Source organism: Amblyomma mixtum, chromosome 6 (genome assembly GCF_055824585.1).
Source record: "Amblyomma mixtum isolate Tamu chromosome 6, ASM5582458v1, whole genome shotgun sequence".
NCBI classification, from domain to species: domain Eukaryota; kingdom Metazoa; phylum Arthropoda; class Arachnida; order Ixodida; family Ixodidae; genus Amblyomma; species Amblyomma mixtum.
This window is the reverse complement of record NC_143017.1, coordinates 140,747,848-140,768,444: the sequence shown is the minus strand read 5'-3', so window position 1 is coordinate 140,768,444 and position 20,597 is coordinate 140,747,848. Positions and strand designations below refer to the sequence as shown.

At 49.6% G+C, this 20,597-nt stretch overlaps 1 protein-coding gene across 4 annotated transcripts in view; it reads right to left on the bottom strand.

Moving 5' to 3' along the window:
• Positions 1-279: 279 nt before the first annotated feature.
• Positions 280-20,597, bottom strand: part of timeout (circadian regulator timeout) — a 320,135-nt gene continuing 299,817 nt past the window's right edge. For all 4 annotated transcript variants that reach the window (XM_089549434.1, XM_089549433.1, XM_089549437.1 and 1 more), the window contains 6 exons: positions 19,447-19,599; positions 19,280-19,348; positions 17,805-17,920; positions 15,981-16,306; positions 3,260-3,951; positions 280-564 (listed from right to left, as the gene is read on the bottom strand). In XM_089549434.1, the coding sequence (XP_089405560.1) occupies positions 491-564; positions 3,260-3,951; positions 15,981-16,306; positions 17,805-17,920; positions 19,280-19,348; positions 19,447-19,599 (1,430 nt within the window). In that variant the 3' untranslated portion in view covers positions 280-490. The remainder of the gene's footprint in view (positions 565-3,259; positions 3,952-15,980; positions 16,307-17,804; positions 17,921-19,279; positions 19,349-19,446; positions 19,600-20,597) is intronic.

Here is a 20,597-nt window from a genome sequence, read left to right as displayed (position 1 = left end):
TGGTCTGCTTCGTCTATCACTCAGAGCAGGATATCTTTCCTGAGGCTGTAGGGCGCTACGCTATCGGCACAAAGATTCGTCGACAACTCCAAACGATGAGCGTAGGCAATGCACTTGTTGATAAGACTTACCTGAACCATACAATGCATGGCCAACGGTGCAGTAGAGCTGCACACGTGGACGTAGGCAATACAGAGGTTCCTAGAATCCATATCTCCAAACGTCCGTTGGCAGTCTAGACATCAAATGCATGTTCAACTCCCCAAACAGAACAACAGGAAGAGTAAAAAATTCAGCTTTTAATACGCAGCAACAACTTTGGTTCTGACCCCAAAAAGTGGCCACGCAGTCACTGACAAGCGCGCGAATTGCGTGCCTGCTTGCTAAAGTGCTAAAACGCTGCGCAGTGGCGCCAAAAATGGAAAATGAGACTAAAAAAACTGTGACACAAGAAAGGAACGCCAAGTGTTAGCAGTAGTCGTTGGTCCTGTCAGTCCTCTTCGTCGCTGCTGATCACCATTGCTCGCTTTCCCTTGGTTGGTCTACCACCTGCAGGTGATCCAGCTGGAACAAACAAACTCATTTACCAAGGGTGGCATTCGGACAAGGGCTGGAAGCACGAATACAAACAGAGCGCAATATGTACTCGCCTGCTATGCACCTTAGTTTCATCCAATTCTAATATTTCTTTTTTCCGCTGTCTCGCTATTACCATAAAAGCAAGCGAAAACGGATATTCGTAGTACCAAACAGTCAATTATAGGCGAAAAGCCTAAAGAATTAGCAGCCGTCAGGAATGTAACATGGAACGTACGTCGTCTGCCGATATATCACTCTGCCTCTCGCACCAACAAACGTGGCGTCGATCTATAAAAGCCTCTCCCCACGAGTCCACGAAACCAGCAGCGCTAAACTGTTCGGCTCTCGTGAGCTTCGAGCAATTAAAAGTTTATCTGCCCCAAAACTTCCTGCAGTTAATACCGCCTGAAAAGACTGGCCTGATCGAAGACAGCCGTCATCGAACGCTAGTCCCGTTACCAGGGTTATTCGCTACAACAGCTCTCCGAACAAAACCAGCGGAATGTCAGCAGCATTCTAAGCACGCCACACGTACAATCGTTTCAGCGCGATCCCCGACGTCAAGACCGACTCATCAATACACGCTGCTAGGCGCTGCTAGTGGCGGCTCCGGACGTTTCCGAAACAAGTGCCGACACTCGCGCCTGACACCCCCTTCCTCTTTTTCGGGCGCTGTGAAGAACCGCAGAGCTAGAGTTCGATACTGTTTTCGCACGCCAACGGACCGTTCGCCGTTGTTCGCCGATTCGCCATCGCGCGAATAAGGGCACTCGAAAAGCGCGCGTCCGCTCTACACGATGCGCGTTGACGCGGATCGATATGACGCAGGGGAGTTTGAACGGATTCCGAGCGGCAGCGCTCGTTTAAACTGCTACCATCCAGGCATTGATCCTTTTTATTTCTTGCTGAAAAAAAAAAAAGTTTTGTGGAAAGCGAACTAAACTTGCAGTATGTTGGTCTCCTACACAAAGCAGCGACAGCGGCGGCTACGTGTTCAAAGATCAGCACAACGTGACAACTACTGAAGCGACGCTAAGGACAGCTCGGTGCAATTATTCTTCGTAGTAAAAATTGATTCTCGGGCTCCTTCTGGCTACGTTGGACGTTTGTCCGGAAGCAAAAGACGTGTTTATCGGCGATAAAATTGGATTTAAAAATCTTCCCGCCGGTCATTTGAAACTAGTGACGCCCTTAACGAAAAGGACAGGTTGCCATGGTTTTGTAGTGAATAGTGGCGTAGCTTAGCCTCTTGGATCCTCGCTTAAAATCGATTTCGACGCAAGCACTACACTTGCGAAATCGGCAGGTGATGGCGATACCCTTATTCTGTCTTACAGCGAAAGCTCTACATCACGGCCAAAGCTGTAAAAGCCGGGCCGTAGCTGAAGCCTTGACCTTGACCTTAAATAACCAAAATAAATATTGCCGCGACAGGTATTCCAACCCGCGGCAGGACGAACAGATCATCTTCTCTGGCCCTCGACGAGGGCACTACGTTATTGCCACAGCCCGTCACGCCTCGTGTTAAACTGCAACACTCTCTCGCGCTGTGGAATGCACATCGTTGTCTTAACTTCCATCTGCTTCGCGAACAGATCAGATTAGATTAGCTCAGCTTAACCTGAGTCTAATATCGTCGCCAGACGTGCCGACGACCCAGCAAAGCAAAACCATGATACAATCAGGTTAGCCCCGCCGCGGTGGCTCAGTGGTTACGGCGCTCGGCTGCTGACCCGAAAGACGCGGGTTCGATCCCGGCCGCGGCGGCTGAATTTCGATGGAGGCGAAATTCTAGAGGCCCGTGTGCTATGCGATGTCAGTGCACGCTAAAGAACCCCAGGTGGTCGAAATTTCCGGAGCCCTTCACTACGGCGTCTCTCATAGCCTGAGCCGCTTTGGGACGTTAAACCGCATAAACCAAACCAAACTACACCAAACAATCAGGTTAATCACATGATTTCCCACGTCTACTCGGTTTAGCGACGTTTAGAACCCTACCACTTTTTCGACCTTTTCTAGGTTACAAAGGCTCCGCTTTCGGTGAGAGTGATTATAACGTGGAAACACATTGATACAGGCCAACTTCTCTTTGTCCCCAGTGTTCCTTAAGCAAGTAACAAAATGTCCAGCAGTTGAACAGCAAGAAAGTCCAACACATACAACAAAGAACGAGCGCCGCCAAGGTGACCTAGCCGATCCCCTGAGTTTTGCTCTGCGATGGCTGATGAGCTCAATAACCTGACACGTAGGCACAAAATCAATAAAACGGCCTAACACGTTAGCAGTGGGGAACAGTCCACAGAAAGATACACACAAAATCTAACGCAGAAACCTGGGCTTGTTGCTTACCAAACAAACAAACGGCACTTTGTTCCTTTCCCAGCCCAAGTAATCCGCTGTCTTGCGCTGAATCGTTGAGTGAGTGCTCCCCGGCTGTTTCCTCACCTTCCCAAATGAAACAGCGGCAGCAAACAGCAAAAGCCAGTGGAGAATGTAATCACATCCGGCCAATGCAACTGAAGCTCCTACCTCTGTCAAGCACAGCACATACCAAGAGCTACCAGCATGCGGCGAATTGCAAAGCTCCTACGACAAGTGATACGCATAGTGCTTTCTTGCCCACGCAAAAAAAAAAAAAAAGGCCGCGAAACAGAGGAAAATATTACACAACATAGCTCACCGGAGTTCCCACTGAAGTTGGGGGCACTAGTTTCATCATCGCTGTCCTCCAAGACAGCCACTGATCCCTGCCCGCTTCCAGTAACCGCCCCTTGGGACGCTTCGGACCTGTCACGTCGGGTTGAACTCGCGCGGCTCTTGCTCCTCTTATCTCCAAGCTCCACGTCACTGTCATCGTCCAGGTCGATGGCGAGCCCCGCAGCGCCGTCCGAGCCGGGACCGCTATCGCCGTTCGCAAGGCGGCCGCCGTCCGCCGCGCCGAACGGGTCGAGCGTGTAGTCGCTGTCGTCACTGTCGTCCAGCACGACCGCGCGACCCTTCCCCGCCCTTCGAGAGCCGCCGCTCAGGGTGTTCGCGTCACCGGCAGATGTCGCCGACTCGTCCCCGACGGCGACAACAACCACGTCTTCTTCGGCTTCGACGTCGTCAGCCAACTGAGAGCGCTTGGAGAACTCCTGCTCTTCGTCGCTGTCGACGACCAGCGTGGCCCGCTTGCGCTTCTTGGCTCGTTCCGTTGACGGAGGCGGTGAGGCAGTGAGGCGACCCGAGCTTTCCCCGGGCCCGCTACCGTCGTTGCCGGGTGGCAACTCAGCTGGCGTGGCCTCTTCGCTCCTGACTTCGTCGCGGGCGCGCGGCTTCTTACGCCTCCGCTGGTCTCGGCGGACGAAACCAACCTCGTCGGAGTCGGATGACCTGCAGACAAGCGGTGCCGCTAATTATTACCATACCCAACTGAAGCAAGGGACCGCAGACGACCATGACCACCGGTTATTTCTAAGCAGTTGCTTTCTTTGAATCAGCCACTTTGCCGCAAAGGAGAACAATCAGACCAGGCAGGCGACTAAGAATTCAGATGCACTAAGGCATTATACTTAGCTCAGTGCGGGGTGTAAGGAGATATCCGGAAATATAAACAAACAAACGAATAGCCAGTTGCTGCAAGTATTAACGAGTTCGGTAAAAATGACGGAAGCCACCAGTCGCCGAAACCAAGGAGCACCGAGGATGTCTTTGTTTGTAGTTTTTATCCATAGGAGATTAATAACAGCAGAAGAAAAAACAACCACATAACAGCGGTGGGATCCCAACCCACGACCTCCGAATTTCGCGCGCGGTGTTTTACCAACTGAGCAACGGCGACGGATGTCCAATCTTCTGCTTTCGGGAGTTTTTAGGTGCAGTGTAAGCGAACCTTGAGAGTGTTCATCAGCTCAACTCGCCATCTTACACGCTTCCCTGCGCATCGCTAAAATAATTTCATACTGAAAAAGAAAAATGATGCGCAGGGAAGCGAGAAGCGTGTAAGACGGCGAGTTGAGCTATACTTGGTGCATACTGATTGTGAATAACAGCGCAGAGACAACTGACAGAGGCGCTCCTGACTGCTTCCTCTGTTCCTTGTCTATGCGCTGTTATTCACAGTAAGGAAGCGTATAGGAAAGGTGATGCAGAAAAGACGTGCGCCGTGCTCTGCCGGAAGCTTGCTTTTTATTTCGTTTTTTTTTGAAGGCGCAGAAGATGAAAGTTTTTTGCACTCGATGCTAATACTGTTGCTGCCGAGTTTTCTTCATTCTTAGAAACAGACAAACGCTTAGACCATGGACAAAAGTGCGCACGTTTCGCAGCACGCAAACCTTGAAGCGCAATACGAAGAATGAGTTCGACCAATACATCACACACGCTTCCTTTGTGCATTCGGAAACAGCGCACACACACAAAAAAAAAAAAACTGCGACGCGACCGCCAGTGACGGTTCTAGGAACCAGCAAAGCTTGCAGTTTTTTTTTTCTCGTTCGCAGAAGACAAGAGGGGAATTGTGCAACTTTCGCCGTACGAAAGCACGCTGCTTTCGGAAAGCCGGCAACTACAGGCGCTCTTTGACCTTTTTTCTGCAAATAAAACGTCGAGAAGAGTTGGGTCATTTAAAGTAGCGAAGCGTGGGCGCGAGACAGACAAGCAACCGTACGGCTGATAAGTAGACCGTTGCGAGCAGTCGCGCGGCCACTCCTTTGTGTGGACGAGAAATGAGACGTGGCGGACGCTCCGCAACATTGCGCGCAAAGAAGTGCGATTCCATTAGGTCCTCGTGATTACGGAGACCCACGAGAAACTCCGACGTCTTCAATATTAGGTCGTCTCAGACCAGTCGCCGCGACGCGAGGCGCTTTGTGCTCGAGAAAGTTCTCCGCCAAGCACTGCGCACAGCGCTTCGTCTTAATTTCGCCGGCCTTGCGCCTGCTATACGGTATACTCCCCTCACAAGCACGCTTCAACGCGGGAGCACCTTTCAGAGAGAGCTGTATACAGGGAGCATGAAAGAGAGCGATCCTCTCGTGCGTATTCCTTTTTGTTTTTTGTATGCTCTTCTCAGTGGAGTCGTGTCGCATCAGCGAGATGAAAGAAAAAAAGAACAGAAAGGATAAAGGAATCCGTAAGCAACAATTACTTGAACAAAATGCACGGGAGCGGCGAAAGCAACTCTGCATGGATGTCATAGTCCTTGCGGGGCTAATACATATGCAGGGAGCAACTGTAACGCTCTAACTTCGAGTTGTGTCTATATGTCAGAAATTGCGAGTACGGCAGTGAACATTAATATCACTATCAAGCCGCCGCGGTGGCTCAGTGGTTATGGCCTCCGCTGCTGACCCGAAAGACGCGGGTTCGATCCCGGCCGCGGCGGTCGGATTTCGATGGAGGCGAAATTCTAGAGGCCCGTGTACTGTGCGATGTCAGTGCACGTTAAAGAACCCCAGGTGGTCGAAATTTCCGGATCCCTTCCCTACGGCGTCCCTCATAGCCTGAGCCGCTTTGGGACGTTAAACCCCCATAAACCATAAACCATTAATGCCCCTCTCTCTCGACAGGGATAAAAAATAAAACGATAGTGGCCTTCAAAATTAAACAAAAAAGCGTGATTACTCTCTTCTACGACCATTTTCACCCGGCCAAAGCTGCCAAGAAGAAAAAAAAGCTGCCTCCAATAAACGGCGGATTTATACGAAAGGCGAACTCCGACAGAGCCCTCTATACATCAGACGTTCCCAGTCAGCTGACTGCATGCACGCATGCGTACACCGGTACCATTTTAGCAGTTGCTAGCGGTTGAGTTTTGCGGTTGTGACAAAAATGCTCTTTACACCCTCCTTAAGCGCATAAGTGAGAGGCAGTTGAAATACTTCACACAGTTCTCTGGATCCACCTCCAGTTGTGCCTGGGCAAACATGTACTCTAATGAGGCTCCTAAAACCAAAGAAAAGGTGCTTTGCAAGACTGTGTCCCGATTACCTAGACGTATTAGCACGGTTAAAAACGTGCACGAGTTTGCTGCTCGCACAATGCGAAAAGGAGAAAAAGAATCAAGAAACGACTGACTCATTTAAGTTGTCCTGCGGCCGCTCGTAACCACACTCTTCTCATCCAAAGATGTCACCATGCCAACAGCGTTTGCAGTCCTTCCTCGGCGCTTCAAAAACACAAGCATTTACTAACTTACTTCTCCAAGAAAAAAAAATATAAACAAGAGTGCTTGCGCTTCAGGACATGCTCTGCTACGTGGAAGAAAGTAGAACACACACTCAGAATGTTCCCACCTTGAACTACCCGCACGTGAAAAATATTCCGGTACATTACAACACTTCGGGGAGCGTATGACTACGGACATGCGCTGGCATCGCTTACCTTTGTTCACTGTCGAGTGGAACGTGCCCCTCAATGCTCTATACGCGCTCTTCGCTATTCATTTATTACACGCGACGTTATGACACGCCAGCTCTGAACGTCCAGTCGAGAACAGGTCTACCCCGATTCAATATCACAAAAACAATGTCTCGCCGTCTGAAGGACCCTCAACAGAAGGCCCTTACATGTCGTCCTAATTTTTTGTCATACTTTTCCTCAGTCATAGCGCGAAAATGCAACAAAAAAGCGGACCGAAGCGGCTACTGCAGAAAGTCACCTGCATCGTGCTTGGGTCGCTTTTCCTTACGAGGACAGAGAAGCAGAAAGGGGGGGGGGGGGGGGGGGGGACAGGAAAGGGGCTGTGGAAAACAACACGGAAAACAATGGCGAGACCGTGTTCAGCCCCTTTAGGCCGAAGACGGTCAAAAACGAAAGAAATGACGAGGCGAAAAAAAAAAAAAACGATGCGCAGAGAGAGAGCGCAGCAAGTACAATTACAAGCGCGGCTCCGTCCCGTGTTGCGTGTCAAATAGCGCACGCGATGATGAATGACCTCTCCCTTTGATCTGCTGCGCAACACCGGCCAGGAGAGGCAGACAGGCCCACTCCGCCCAAAACCTCGCGCGAGGCCCGCTTCGAGGCACCCGCCACGCGAGAACAGCGCGCCTGTTGCCGGCAGAACTCTCGCGTACGCAAAAAGAAACAGCAAGCTAGTGAATCCAAGCCGTACAAAGTACGGACCCTTTGCAAAGTGCAAGGCAACAAAGGTGATGAAGGGGAGAAAAAGACGAAACAGGGATGAAAGCAAAACAAGAAAAAAAAAAAGTGAATACAACGTAGACGATCTTTCGATTGGCAGGCAGACTCACGAGTGCAAGCTGTTCCCACCAGAGCGATTCGGTCACGCCACGGATCACTCCATATTGCCGAGGCGGGTTCTGCGGGAACTTCGAAGGGGGATCGATTGTAAAATTTCGAAGCAAGCAACCGCCGAGGCTGTTCTCAGATCGCAATATAAGCCGTGATCCCGACATGGCAGGTGCCAATCGATAAGTCGATGGAGCGAAACGCTGCCCTCAACGATGCGAAAAGAAAAAACAATATTCGGAAAGAAAAAAAAAAAACAGAACGCCCCCCAACGATCACTAGCTCCGCTTCTTTGTGTGTGTGAGTATGCGTGTGTGCTTGCGTGTGCGCCGTACTACGTAGTTTCTTCCCAGGCACGAGCCGAGCGTGATGTTGTGCAGTTCGGGCAGCGAACGCGCCGCCGATGCCGGGGAAACAGATAACAGCCGCGAACGCTGCGTCGGCGAACGTTAACGCGGCCTTTTTAATTGCTGCTCTAAATGATAAGGCCTCCAAATAGAAGCAACAGCGCACGCAACACCGCCTTCCGGGAGGAGCCGTTAACTTTCATCGCTCAAGAGATGCAACAGAAGGCCCATAAGTTCGGCTCGCTAACCCAGCAAACAGACAGTACCCAAATAGTCGTCATAGATGAAGAGCGATGAATGAAAACGACCTTTCATACTTTAAGGTTAAACCGTAACCAGTTATTTGAGACGAGTATCTGGTCTGCCTTCACAGGAAGCGCCCGTGCGGTGTACTCAACGAGGCTAGCTCGGTTTTTGCACTTAAAATAATTTCAGAATCACAATAAAGAAGTCTTTATAGAGTAACACAAACAAAATGTATACACAGATATTTGGACCGATAGCCAATGAGGCTAGTCAGCGGTCCAATACAAAATAACATTAGAGAAATTTAGAGATCGAATTCAGTAAGAGCAATGAACGTAAGCCGAATTCATTTTCTTAAACTCAGTTTTGATCAAAAGACGTTAGTACCCTTGATATGTACGACACGGCCAGCTGGTAATTCAATGCAAAGTAGACTTGGTTCCTACTGGAGAGTAAGATAGTGCGAAAGGCTGCGGAGCAGTGAGGCAGTGGGATCGTAAGATTAAGCAGCGCGGTTGGGCGTTTCTGAATACTGCTTCACGAAATCAGGAACTCGCCGGTGCAGACCTGGACGCCCTACCAACTCGCCAAGTTTCGCCTGCTATATCGCAGGGGCCGTATGCTCAAAGATTCATCGCCCGCTTAAGGCCATCACTTGATTAAATAGGTTGCTTTTTTCCCCAACCATTAAGTGTAACCTAATAGCAAGGTGCCACTCTCAAAATGTGGCACACGGTGAAGCGCTACACCGATGTTGTCATTGACGGTTAAATTCTTTCCCTCTTTTAAACAATTCGTCACAGAACCGTTATTTCATTGCAAAACGGAAAGAAAAGTCACATTCCAGCGCGGCGCATCAAGCAACTTCATTTAAGCGACACCCGCCGCGGTGGCTCAGTGGTTACGGCGCTCGGCTGCTGACCCGAAAGACGCGGGTTCGATGCCCGCCGCGGCGGCTGAATTTCTTTGGAGGAGAAATTCCAGAGGCCCGTGTACTGTGTGATGTCAGCGCATGTTAAAGAACCCCAGGTGGTCGAAATTTCCGAAGCCCTTCACTACGGCGTCCCTCATAGCCTGAGTTGCTTTGGGACGTTAAACCCCAACAAACCAAACCAAACCATTTAAGCGACAATAACTCTGGGGACACTACAACAGAGAAAGAAAGAAAGAAAGAAAGAAAGGCCTAGGTACAACTACAGGCTCAAGAAAACACGTTGTTGAGGAGAGCAAGAATAGAAGGGTACCTCCTATTACTGGGCTTCTGGCGAAGGAAACGAACGTGGACAGCTCGTTTGCAGCGCGCGCGCTGCAAGAGCGACCGTGCCTCAGTCGCTGCTTCAACGAACACGCCTCAGCAGACTAATCATCCTCACCGCCATCTTCTGGGTTATGTTCACTCAAGCACGTTGACCAGCCATGTCTACGTTACACAAGGAAACTTCCATCTCCCATTTCCCCATCCGACTCCGCTGTCCACGACTAACGTCCCGTTATCTTTGGTATGGTGTCTGTTAACTGACCACCGATCATCCGTTCTAAGCATTAGATGTCAGGTCCAAGTCCGTATTCTTTTCCTAGTTTCAGCAATTATGTGACTGGCTCTCATCTTTCCTCTAATGTAACGGTGTACTATAACTCCCTAACTCCCGTTTCTCCTCTCCGTTACGTTACATTAATGCTATCGTTACACTAGAGGAAAAACGCGAATTAGGTAGTTGTACACCAGTGCATAACAGGAGAAATGCCACCAAAAGGATTGTATTCCGTGGTTAAATTAGAGAAGAAACGAGAGTTTGGCAGATGTAGTGCACCGTTACGTTAGACGAGAAACGTGAAATAAGAAATTGTAACCCACCGTTACACTGGAGGGAAAACGCGACTTAAAGAGTTGTAGTACACCGCTGCATTGAAGAAACGCGAGTTTGGAGCGAACTCGCCTTCCTCGAATGTAACGGTGTACTACAACTCCCTAACTCGCGTTACTCCTCGAATGTAACGGTGGACAACTACCTAAGTCGAGTTTTGCCTCCAATGTAACGGCGGACTACAACTCCGTAACTTTCGTTTCTCCTCTAATGTAACGGTGGACTACACTACAACTCAAGGATGAACTGGCGGGCGCTGACCAAATCTCTTAACGTGCAGCTCACTGAAATGGCGCAATCCGAAATAGGGCTCTCGCAACTGGTACGGAGAGAAGAGCGCAGAAAAAGCATTTCAACGAATACATTAAAAAAAAAAGAAATGAAAACAACAGCGAAAACGCCTCGACATTTCGCAATAGCTAAAACGTCGACCTTCGCAGACAGCCAAGTGCCACTGGCGGAGCCGTTTTTCCCAGGTGTCAAAAAAGGTTAAACGGCACAGATTTCCTCATCCCAATGCAGCGTAAACTGAGTGAGGAAAGGATTAAAAATAAAAAAAAGAGAGGTAGATAGGGGCGAAACGGGCAACAACCTCGAACCAGACGCCGGTGAAAGGAGACGCGCAAGGCAATGGATGTCGCCGAGTTGCTCCCCGCCGTTGCGCGCACACCGAAAGCGGTGATGGTGCGCGCGCGGCGCAAAAGAGAAACTTTACGACGATCCATCATCGAGCCTTCAGCGTATCACTTTGCGCCCCCGGGAACAGCGTGGCGCCAGGAAGGAAGAACGGAGGCCACCAGGACGCGTCGGCGAACGGGAAGCCGAGGACGGCCCGGTGGCCCAGGCATCGTCGGGAGGACAGAGAATAACGGCGAGCGGATAGCATAACGTGATTCATGGCAGCCCGCCGAGCAGAATTTCGCTTCAGGGAGGAAAAAAAGGAAGGAAAGTAAAGAAGAGCAGTTTACACAGTGCCGACAAAAACCTGCCCGCGGCGAGGAAATTGGCGGCCGAAATTGATCGTCGCTGACAGGTACGGTTAGTAAACCGGGTTAAAGGTAGGCGAGGGGTCGCGTCAACACCGGGACGCAACGATAGCAAGGCGCCTTCGGAAAGCGTGTGTACGAAGTTTCGAAACTCCCTTTCATGGAAGTTATATAGCGCGTAACACCCCCTGAAAATCATGCATAAAGATCTAGTTTTTTTTTTGATGTGCTAGCACATCGTTCATTCATCTTCGGTTCTATGGCGCTTCATACTAAATTGCGCTGGCATCCAATGTGCTCCCTCGCTCCGCTGGGCTAAAGGAAGCTAGTACGGGATACGACAAAGTTCTTTCGCAAGCCATGTCAGAGATTTTACCGCACATGTGAGCGCCCACGTCGCAGCCATCGTAGGCGGTACGGCCCTAGAGGTCTTCTCTAGCCGCCGATTGCCAACACGATTTCCGACACGATGAAATTATCCTAATGAGTAAAAAGAAGTAACAATGCGGTATCCACGACCGGCAGAAATCGTGATGCGGCCAAAAAAGCTTAAATGCGCGGCAAATTCAAAACCTGTGGGGCTAGGACACGAGGGAAAGCGCATGGCGAACGAACCTTTCTTTCCCTCTTCTTCTTCTAGGGCAGAAATAAGCTTTCACCAACCACTACAGCGTCGTGATACTCCGTCGTCAATGCACTATAAACAGAAAGGAGTAAAAAGGGAGTACGATGTCGTCAAGCGAACTCCTTCTTATAAAAGGAAGTGCGCTAGAGGACAGCTCACTTACTTCTCACTCCAATACCGGCGTATTAGTGCTTAGAGAGCATAGCTTTAAAGGGAGGCTGGGGATAACTTCCTCCGATAATTCACCTATGTAAATACTGATTCTCTGGCTTTTCCTGCGTAAGTTGACGTTTTCCAGGCAGCAAAAGACGGACTTAAATTGAATTTCAAAAACTTCCCGCCACACGACTCAAGCTCGTGAAGCCTCCATCGAAATTTGCTGCATGGTTTTCATCATTTCGAAGAAAAAGGTAGTGTAGCGCTGGCCTCCGAAATCCGATCCTCAAATTCGGTGTCGACGCATGCGAGTAACTTGCGACTTCAGCCGGTGAAGACCACCTGTATTTTGTCTTTTTTTTTCTTTTCTTTGTTTTTTTTTTTTTTGGGGGGGGGGGGGTGGGGCGTGCGTCTCTACCTTATAAAATCTCTGTTTCAGGTCAGAGTGGTCTTTCTGCGATTAGAATGAGGTGTCGTATTTATACAGGCAAACTTCAATTATTCCTAAGCGCCCCTTTAAACTCGCACCGCAGTGAGGGCCATCACAGCCCACACCCACGAGAACACCAAGGGCTGAACGCTCCGGGCGAAACCAACCTCTCCTTCTCGCAAAATCAAGCGGCCATTGTTTACTTGTCTGAAGGAGACATACAGTCCAACTGAATACAAAAAGAGAACGCCATCTATCGGCAAGTGACCACCAACATGGTATTTGACAAGTAGTTTTCTAGTAAACACATAAACCCAGGAACACTTTTTAGATTCCTGAGACGGTATACTTAGCTCCGGTTCTTAACTTGCTACGCGAGTGTTCCAATTCACCGCAGACTGGACTAAAAATACACAGCGCGGAGATCGAAGCAACGTCTGAGCATAAACAAAAAAATAAAAAACAGAGGCATTTCTTCTTAGCTGTTCGAGCCCAAAATGTGATCAAACCCAAGGCTAGAAGTTACCCATCGACATAAAGCGACAACCATTACGTACAAATCGCATTTGATCGCGCGCCCCACTAGCTCTAGGTCTGCACTTGCCACTTCGGCATTTGCAGTAGTCATCATTAGGCGAGGCTTGAAACTTGTGCACTAGTGAATTGCCAGGACGGCGGAATAACAAAGCCAGACTACGCTCCTTCAGCAGAGCCCTCCACGTTTAACCACGTTCGGCAATAATAACAATGATGATGACCAAAGCCCGTCGCACCAGTGAAAGACCCACCAAAGAGTCAAGCTCAAGTTTGGCACCTACTGATTCTGGGTTTGCTTGGAAACACTTAGCACCATTCCAAGCTTTCGTTATCCACGTGACCTAGACTTTGGATCCGCCACTGACCAGGGTCCGGACATTTTTGAAAAACAAGCCCCCTGCATATATGAAGCATCGAAGATAACCTCTGCAAAATACTAGAGCCATGCGCGCCCCGAAAAGCTGCGAAAATTCAAATCAAAGCCCGCTCGTTCTTTCCTTCAACAAAAACGGCCCGGCCCCACTACTCTGATTCCCGTTGACGTCATGGGGGGTTACTTTCGCTAAAGGCATTCCATTGGTGCATCGTTCTGACTGACGGGAGAAGGTTGGGCGTAGCCTTGGCGGCGCGTCGTCTGCACAACGCTTTCCGCAGCGCCTTCTGTCTGGCTCATGCCTACAAACCAGCATGAAGAAACAAAAAAAAAAACTGCGGAGGGAGCGTGCGGCGACAGCCTTGAACCCTAGCCATAAAAAGTAAAAAATAGTAAAACTGAGTGAGTTGGTTCACCCCCCCCCCCCCCCCCCCCCCGAGCCTACTCGACGAGGAGCGGGAGAGAAAAATTTCGAGGAGGGAATGGAAGGAGAGGAGGCTCGCTCAAAGAGAGGTAGAGAGTATTTGCGTCCAGGGGGTGGTCACAGGCCCTTTAACGCGCATGCTCATTAGAGAAGCCGGCTTCTCCGTTGCCTGTATCACTCGCGAAGCCAGCCTTCGAGGTCACACGTGAGGCGCTTACGAGAAGGCCCATCTCCATGGGCACATCCGAGGCGCACCAGCGCAGCGCTTACGCGCCCAGCGCCACACCGCGAGAAGCGTCGGAAGACATATGCAACTCGATGACCTGTCGCTGCTACCGCGTTCAGCTCGGCTCGGCGAAGCAAACGGCGCGAAGGGCCGTACCGGATGCCGAGAGAACTGCGTTCTCTAATTGGTTACACCGACCGCAAAGCAGCGGCGATTTCCGGCGCCGGCGCGAGCGAGGCGCGAATATCTGACATGAACAGATATTTGCCAAGCGCCAGCGCCGGCTCGCGTCGGCCCGTCGCGCATGCGCAGACCGGCTCCGGCGTACGCTGGTACGCGTAGGCGCTGCGCTCGTGCGCCTCGGATGCGCCCATTAAAGCCTCAACTCCAAACACACTTGCGCCGCGCGTCACCGCGCGTCACCGCGCGCCAGGCGTCACGCGCGTCAGCCAGAACCAGTCTGCGCATGCGCGCGACGTCACACGCGAGCAGCGCGAGCGTCGACGCTCCGATCTGTCCCTGCCAGATATTTGGCGAGCGCGCCGCACGCGGCCACAGAGCATAGAGTTTCTTACTATTACCTAGAGGGAAAGCTGGCGACGCTGCACTTCAGCCACCATGGACGCCCAAAGCATCATGGGGCGGTGAGCTACTTGTTGCGAGACAGTCGTAGTTTATCGAGAACACGGAGTGGCACTACTGAGATGTTTCATTCCGAAAACGCTGTTCGTGTGGGCGCAGACGACTTTCACGCGAACGCAGTGTGCAAAAACCATAGTAGTAGAAACGCATAGACACACGACGCCAATAAAAGGTTTCACTTTTCCGAAATGCCATTAAAAAACTTCTTGAAGTATCTAAGCAACAACATTTTTTTTGAAAACATATTTACTTTTAAAAATGTGGCTGTTAATTACGAAATATTAGCTTTTATAGTGTTCAATGCTTGGCCAATAGGAGAGCGAGTCGTCTCTTATTTTGGGCAAACTTTGCACTTAAATGCTTTTCTGCTCGTTTGTTGCAATCATTAGACAAGATTTTCAATGTTAGGACGTTTGTAGTTATCAAACAGCTTTATTTCTTGATTATTTTTTGGCCAAAAGTTGCAGTTCCGCAACAAGTAGCTCACCGCCCCATGATGCTTTGAGCGCCCATGGTGGCTGAAGTGGTCTCGAGGGGTCGCCATGCAAACTCCCATAGACGGGCTGCCAGCTTTCCCTCTAGGTAATAGTAAGAAACTCTATGCCACAGAGTGAGCGAGTGTCGATGGCGCTGCGGGTTTTGCGATACAGCATCACAGTGAAAACGCGTGCTTATTTATTTGTGTACCAAATACATCCCACACGTTTTAAAATCATTTATTTACGCGAATTACTACCTCTCACCACTCTTGGCAGTCGAACTGCTTTTAGCAACATCAACCCAGACGCGAGCCAGTTCCCGGAGAATGGAGATGTGTGCATCTCTCGACGCCCGACGCGGCGCGGCGTTCAGCGCGCCAGCGCGTGGCGCGACGCCTCGGAAGTGGGATTGGAGTTGGGCCTTTACGGTGTGCAAGAAAAGCAAAGAAGAAAAATGATACCCTGGCCGCACCGTAAGAGGACTGTCTGAGTGCCCCGAAAATACTCGATTCGCACTATACCACGCTGCTTCTAGGGCTTACAGGTCGTGTTCTCACATCAATCCGGCCTAAAATTACTCAAGTGATTGTGTTTCCACATTAATTCCGGGTTATGCGGGAACAAAAATAATTACAACCACTCCAGTGGTCTTCCCTGACACTCAGCGAAAATCAGCAAAAGTTGAACGAACTCCACAGAAAGGAATAGTCACTATTGACTTTCTCCACCGTCCATGAGGGACTGTGTAAAACAAACTGCTCAAGCGAAATGTTCTTTCCCACTGGTTTCAAGCCAGTAAGCCACCGAAAAAGCGATCCATGCACTATTTACAACTCACCCGTCATCCCGCCCTCTCTTCTTTTGCAGGAGCTCCTGCATGGCCTTTGCGTACTTGGACTTGTTCTTCGGAGTTCTCACAGTCTTGCCAGGAGAATGGCCTCCACTGAGAACTATAGAGGCTTCCTCTCGTGTCGAGTCGACTTCGGCTGACGAGTCGACCTCGGCCGCCGAGTCACTTTCTTCGGCAGCAGCTGCGTTGTCCGCCGCTGAACCCAGTACCAGGAGCGGCGCGCTGTAGTCGCCCTCCAAGGCTTTTTTTATGACAGTGATTCGAGAACTGAGCATGTTGGCAGTCATGTCGGCAGGAATGCGCCAGTAGGCTTCCTGGTAGGACGAGGTAATGAGAAAAGGAAAGGAGGAATGTCTAAGTTCGGGTGGGGAATTTCAGTACGAGCTCAGCAAAACCTTCCAGCTGAAGTTGAAAGGCAACTGAAGAGGTTTTACAAATCGATAAGTATAATAAGAGGCGGATCAGTGAAACTTGCAGGTAAAGCATGTGAAATCTTTTTTGCGCTAGCATTTGAAATGGACACGTAATCGCCGACTAACGCGGCGTCGGCGTCCAGGCTTCGCAGCAGTGCACAGCGACTGGCAGAGGCCGCAGTGATTACGTCACGTACGGCGGCGCTAAGTTTCCAGCTAAGAAACGGTTGTTTCAACGAAGAAAACGAATGCCGTCCAAGGTGAAGCGCATGAAACATTATTTGGCGGCACTGAATGACGCACGGCAGCATTGAATGACGCACGGCAGCATCTAGGAGAAGGCAGCAGATGTCTAAATTTTCAGCATCAATGACGTCACCGCGAGTTTACTCGCACTCCTCTGACGCAGTTAGGAGAAGCCTGAACATTTTCGCGGTTTCAATCAGTGATTACTTCACCATTTTGAGTGCTATGGTAAAACTACTTTGCATGCTTTACTTAGAAGCTGCATAGACTCAAATTCTTGAATAATCTTGAATTCCGGAAAAACCATTTCACCTTCCGTTTAAGCATCACTCACTGCGACAAGTGCTCCGGTAAGTGCGTAAGAAACTGGAAATTTATCGAACGGCGCATTAGTAATGAGGAAAAAAAAAAGTAGCATTGCAAATCGTACCCTTCACTCTGTTCTAAAAACGAAACGGCGTGAAATAGCTAGCATCCAGAGTGCGCGCGTTCAGGCATGAGCCGTCCAACACCTATTGAGACCCAGAGAAACAAAAAAAAAAAAAAGTGTACAGAAACAGGCAGACCGAACATCTGTGATGAACCTGCTTAAAACGCTCTCAGAATTTTTATTCATCTGGTTAAAAATATGCAAAAAAAGAAGTGACTGTAATAAAAGTGCATGGAGATGCAGTTAGTGAAACTAAAGCTGCCAATTAACTGACAGCCTGCAGATCGAAGTGCAAAAGAAAAAATGCAATTCTATAACAAATACCTAATATTACAAATACCTATACAAATACCTAAAGCACCACCAAGAATAGCATAGGAACCAAATACGAATATGTCCCATTTTTGCCGAGAAATTTCGTAGAGCATGCGACTGCGTGCACCATTCCCACTGCCTCAGCCTGATAAAAAATAATGAGGCGCACATCAGGTTCTAACTTGATCCCGCCGTGAGTGGAGAGGCCGGGTTAGGCTATGATTAATGTCCTCATTAAAGCCTATTTTGCATTTGAGGCGGGAACCTTACCTACTGGATTTAACGGTAACCCGCGAAAGCGCAAAAGCAGCCTTATCTCCGGGCGCGTTCCTCACGCAAACAAACAAAAAAAATAGAAAAGAATGTACGCGTGAGCAAATCTGGCGGCGTAGGGAACATCTTTCGTACCTGTTCATCCGCAGGTGGCTGAATTCCCATAGTGCGAAGCAGGCTGCAGAAATCGCTGTTCTCCATCGACAAATGATGCGCCTCGAGGATGGGCACCAGCGGGACCGAAGAGGGGTCTGCATCACGTGACCCTCACGTCAGAGCAAATCCCCGCCGCTCTCGACAAGAAGCGAGGCGAATGCGAGCCGGGGCTAAAAGATTAGCTTTTCCCTCACTGATGACGCAAGGAGCGCACAGCCAACGCAGAGGCGCTTGCGCAATACTTCGTCCGTTGTCGGTGCAAAACATTAACTAAGACCAGGCTACGCGGCCGAACGCACTCTTGCCAACAATAACAAAAAATCATGATAACTTTGAACGATGAGCATTAGGAATGAGGTGCTAGTCAGGCAAGCTTATATAATATCATGATTTTTTGTTGTTGTTGGCAAGGGTACATTCTGCCGCGTAGCCTGGTCATAATGTTGCGCACCGACAACCGACGAAGTGTGTGTGTGTGTGTGTGTGCCCCCACACACACGCACGCACGCACGCGCGCACGCACACGCACACACACACACAATTTAAAAAATAGCCTTTTTTGAGTTAGAAGAGCGCTTTTTTTGGCATGGTATTGTCAGCAGTGTAGAACATCAGAAAACAGATAAAACGTGCTAACTAGCAGGCTGGTTAACTAATATAGAATATTTACTTTTAACTATTACTCTTAGGCTGCATAATCATTGAGATTCGTGTAGCCCACCGTAATTAATATTGATTACGGATATTAATTACGGTGGCCTACACGCCTCTCAATGATTATGCAGCCTAAGAGTAATAGCTTTATGATTTTTAAAATCTCGAAAACGCAGCTACCCCCGGTACTGCTGTTAGTGCACTGCAGCGGTTGCTTTTCCTGCAACCTTCTCGAAGGCGCATGTAATTTTGCGCGATGCAGCCTACGTGTTTTCGGCCACAGCAACCCGGGTAAGCACGTTTTCGAATTTCTAAAAAGTGATATGTATATTGCTTACGGTGGGTTACACACCTCTCAGTAATTAATGAGCCTAACAGTAATAGTTAAAAAGTTACCTATTGAGTATTATTTCACCGTCCTGCTGGTTAGCATGTCTTAGCTATATTCTGGTGTACTACACCGCTGACAATGCTATATGGGCTCTTGTAACTGAAAAATCCTATTTTTAAAAACTGTGTAAAGTCTTAGACGAAACACCCTGTATATATTAGCCGAAGCACCCGAGACACTGCCCGTTACTCCCGCTACCAAATAAAGTAAGGTCAAGTTCACTGAAAGCCAGGATCCATCATACACCTTGCTCCTCTTTTATTCGTCAGTACTTTAAGGGAGAAACAAGTAAAAAAAAAAAAAGACAGGGCTGTTTCGCTTGCCCTCCACTAAAAAGGATCAACGGGCGTCAGAAACGATTCTGCGGCAAGCAAGGAAGGAAGAATCTGAACGCGCCGATCTCACGCACCTTCCAAATCCCAGTCTTCGAGCGCGTCTTCGAGAGACTGCACCAGCCATTCCATGCTCTCTTGGCAGCCTGAAAGAAAACAATAAGCGGAAATATAAAGGGACTCCAGATTTAAACGGATCTACGCAAAGCGGTTACGACGATCAGGCGCAAACAGCTGGCGATACCTGATTCGACCAACTTGGCAAGGACGACCCTCAGTCCTTCTGGTGACGTGGCCACTTCCGTCCTGGGCACGGTGCGGAAAGTTGGCGCTGTCTTAGAAGGGCGCTTGGCCGCTTTATTCTGATGCGCTGGTACTTCGCCGCCCTTGAACAAATCTGAGCAAGAAAAAAAAAGGAAGAATAGAGCGGCAAAAATCAGATGCTTTTAGGCAAGCACACTGATCCCTAAAAACGTCACCTGGGCTAAGCGCAAAGGCCTCAACGTAAAGCCACTAGGTCAAGCCAGGCTGGTTTGTAAAGCTTCAGCGGTCATGATCGAACCTTAATCCGGATTTTCGCGCAGCCGACGAAACCATCCACGGGAGAACCCGCCGTAGAAAGGAGGGCTGTTAGGAGTGCTATGAACAAAGCATTATAGTTTAATAAGCTTAGGAATCGAGAGGAATGCAATAAGGCAATAAAAATAAACCTTCCTTATTTTTTTTCTTTAGTTCACACGAGCGCAGGTTTGTTCGCACACTAGATCTGCGCCTTCAAATTGCGTTGCATAACACCAGAAGACGGTGACCTCTGAGGTCATGCGTAGGTCAGCACCTGCCAGTTTTATGGCGAAAGTCATATATAGCACAATGTCTCAGCGTGAATGAAGTCCGCAGAATTTGGTAGGTGCCCGGAGGTGTACCCACCGGAGCGTGATCCGAAGGAGGAACGTTATCTCTCTTTCTCGCACATGCACACAAGCCCGCGAGCAAGGCTTTGCCGAAGGGGAGGGACCTTGGTTTGGTTTGGTTTATGGGGTTTAACGTCCCAAAGCGACTAAGGCTATGAGAGACGCCGTAGTGAAGGGCTCCGGAAATTTCGACCACCTGGGGTTCTTTAACGTGCACTGACATCGCACAGTACACGGGTCTCTAGAATTCCTCCTCCAAATAAAATTCTAGCCGCCACGGCCGGGATCAAACCCGCGTCTTTCGGGTCAGCAGCCGAGCACCATAACCACTGGGCCACCGCGGCGGCGGGAGGGACCTTGAACCGTCATCTTGTTCGTGCTAGAAGAGCGTGCAGCAGTAATTGCAGGAAGCGTGAACGCTACGCAATCGCCGCACCACGTGAGAGTCGCGATCAATGACGGCTCTCGGTGAATCTTTTAGCAA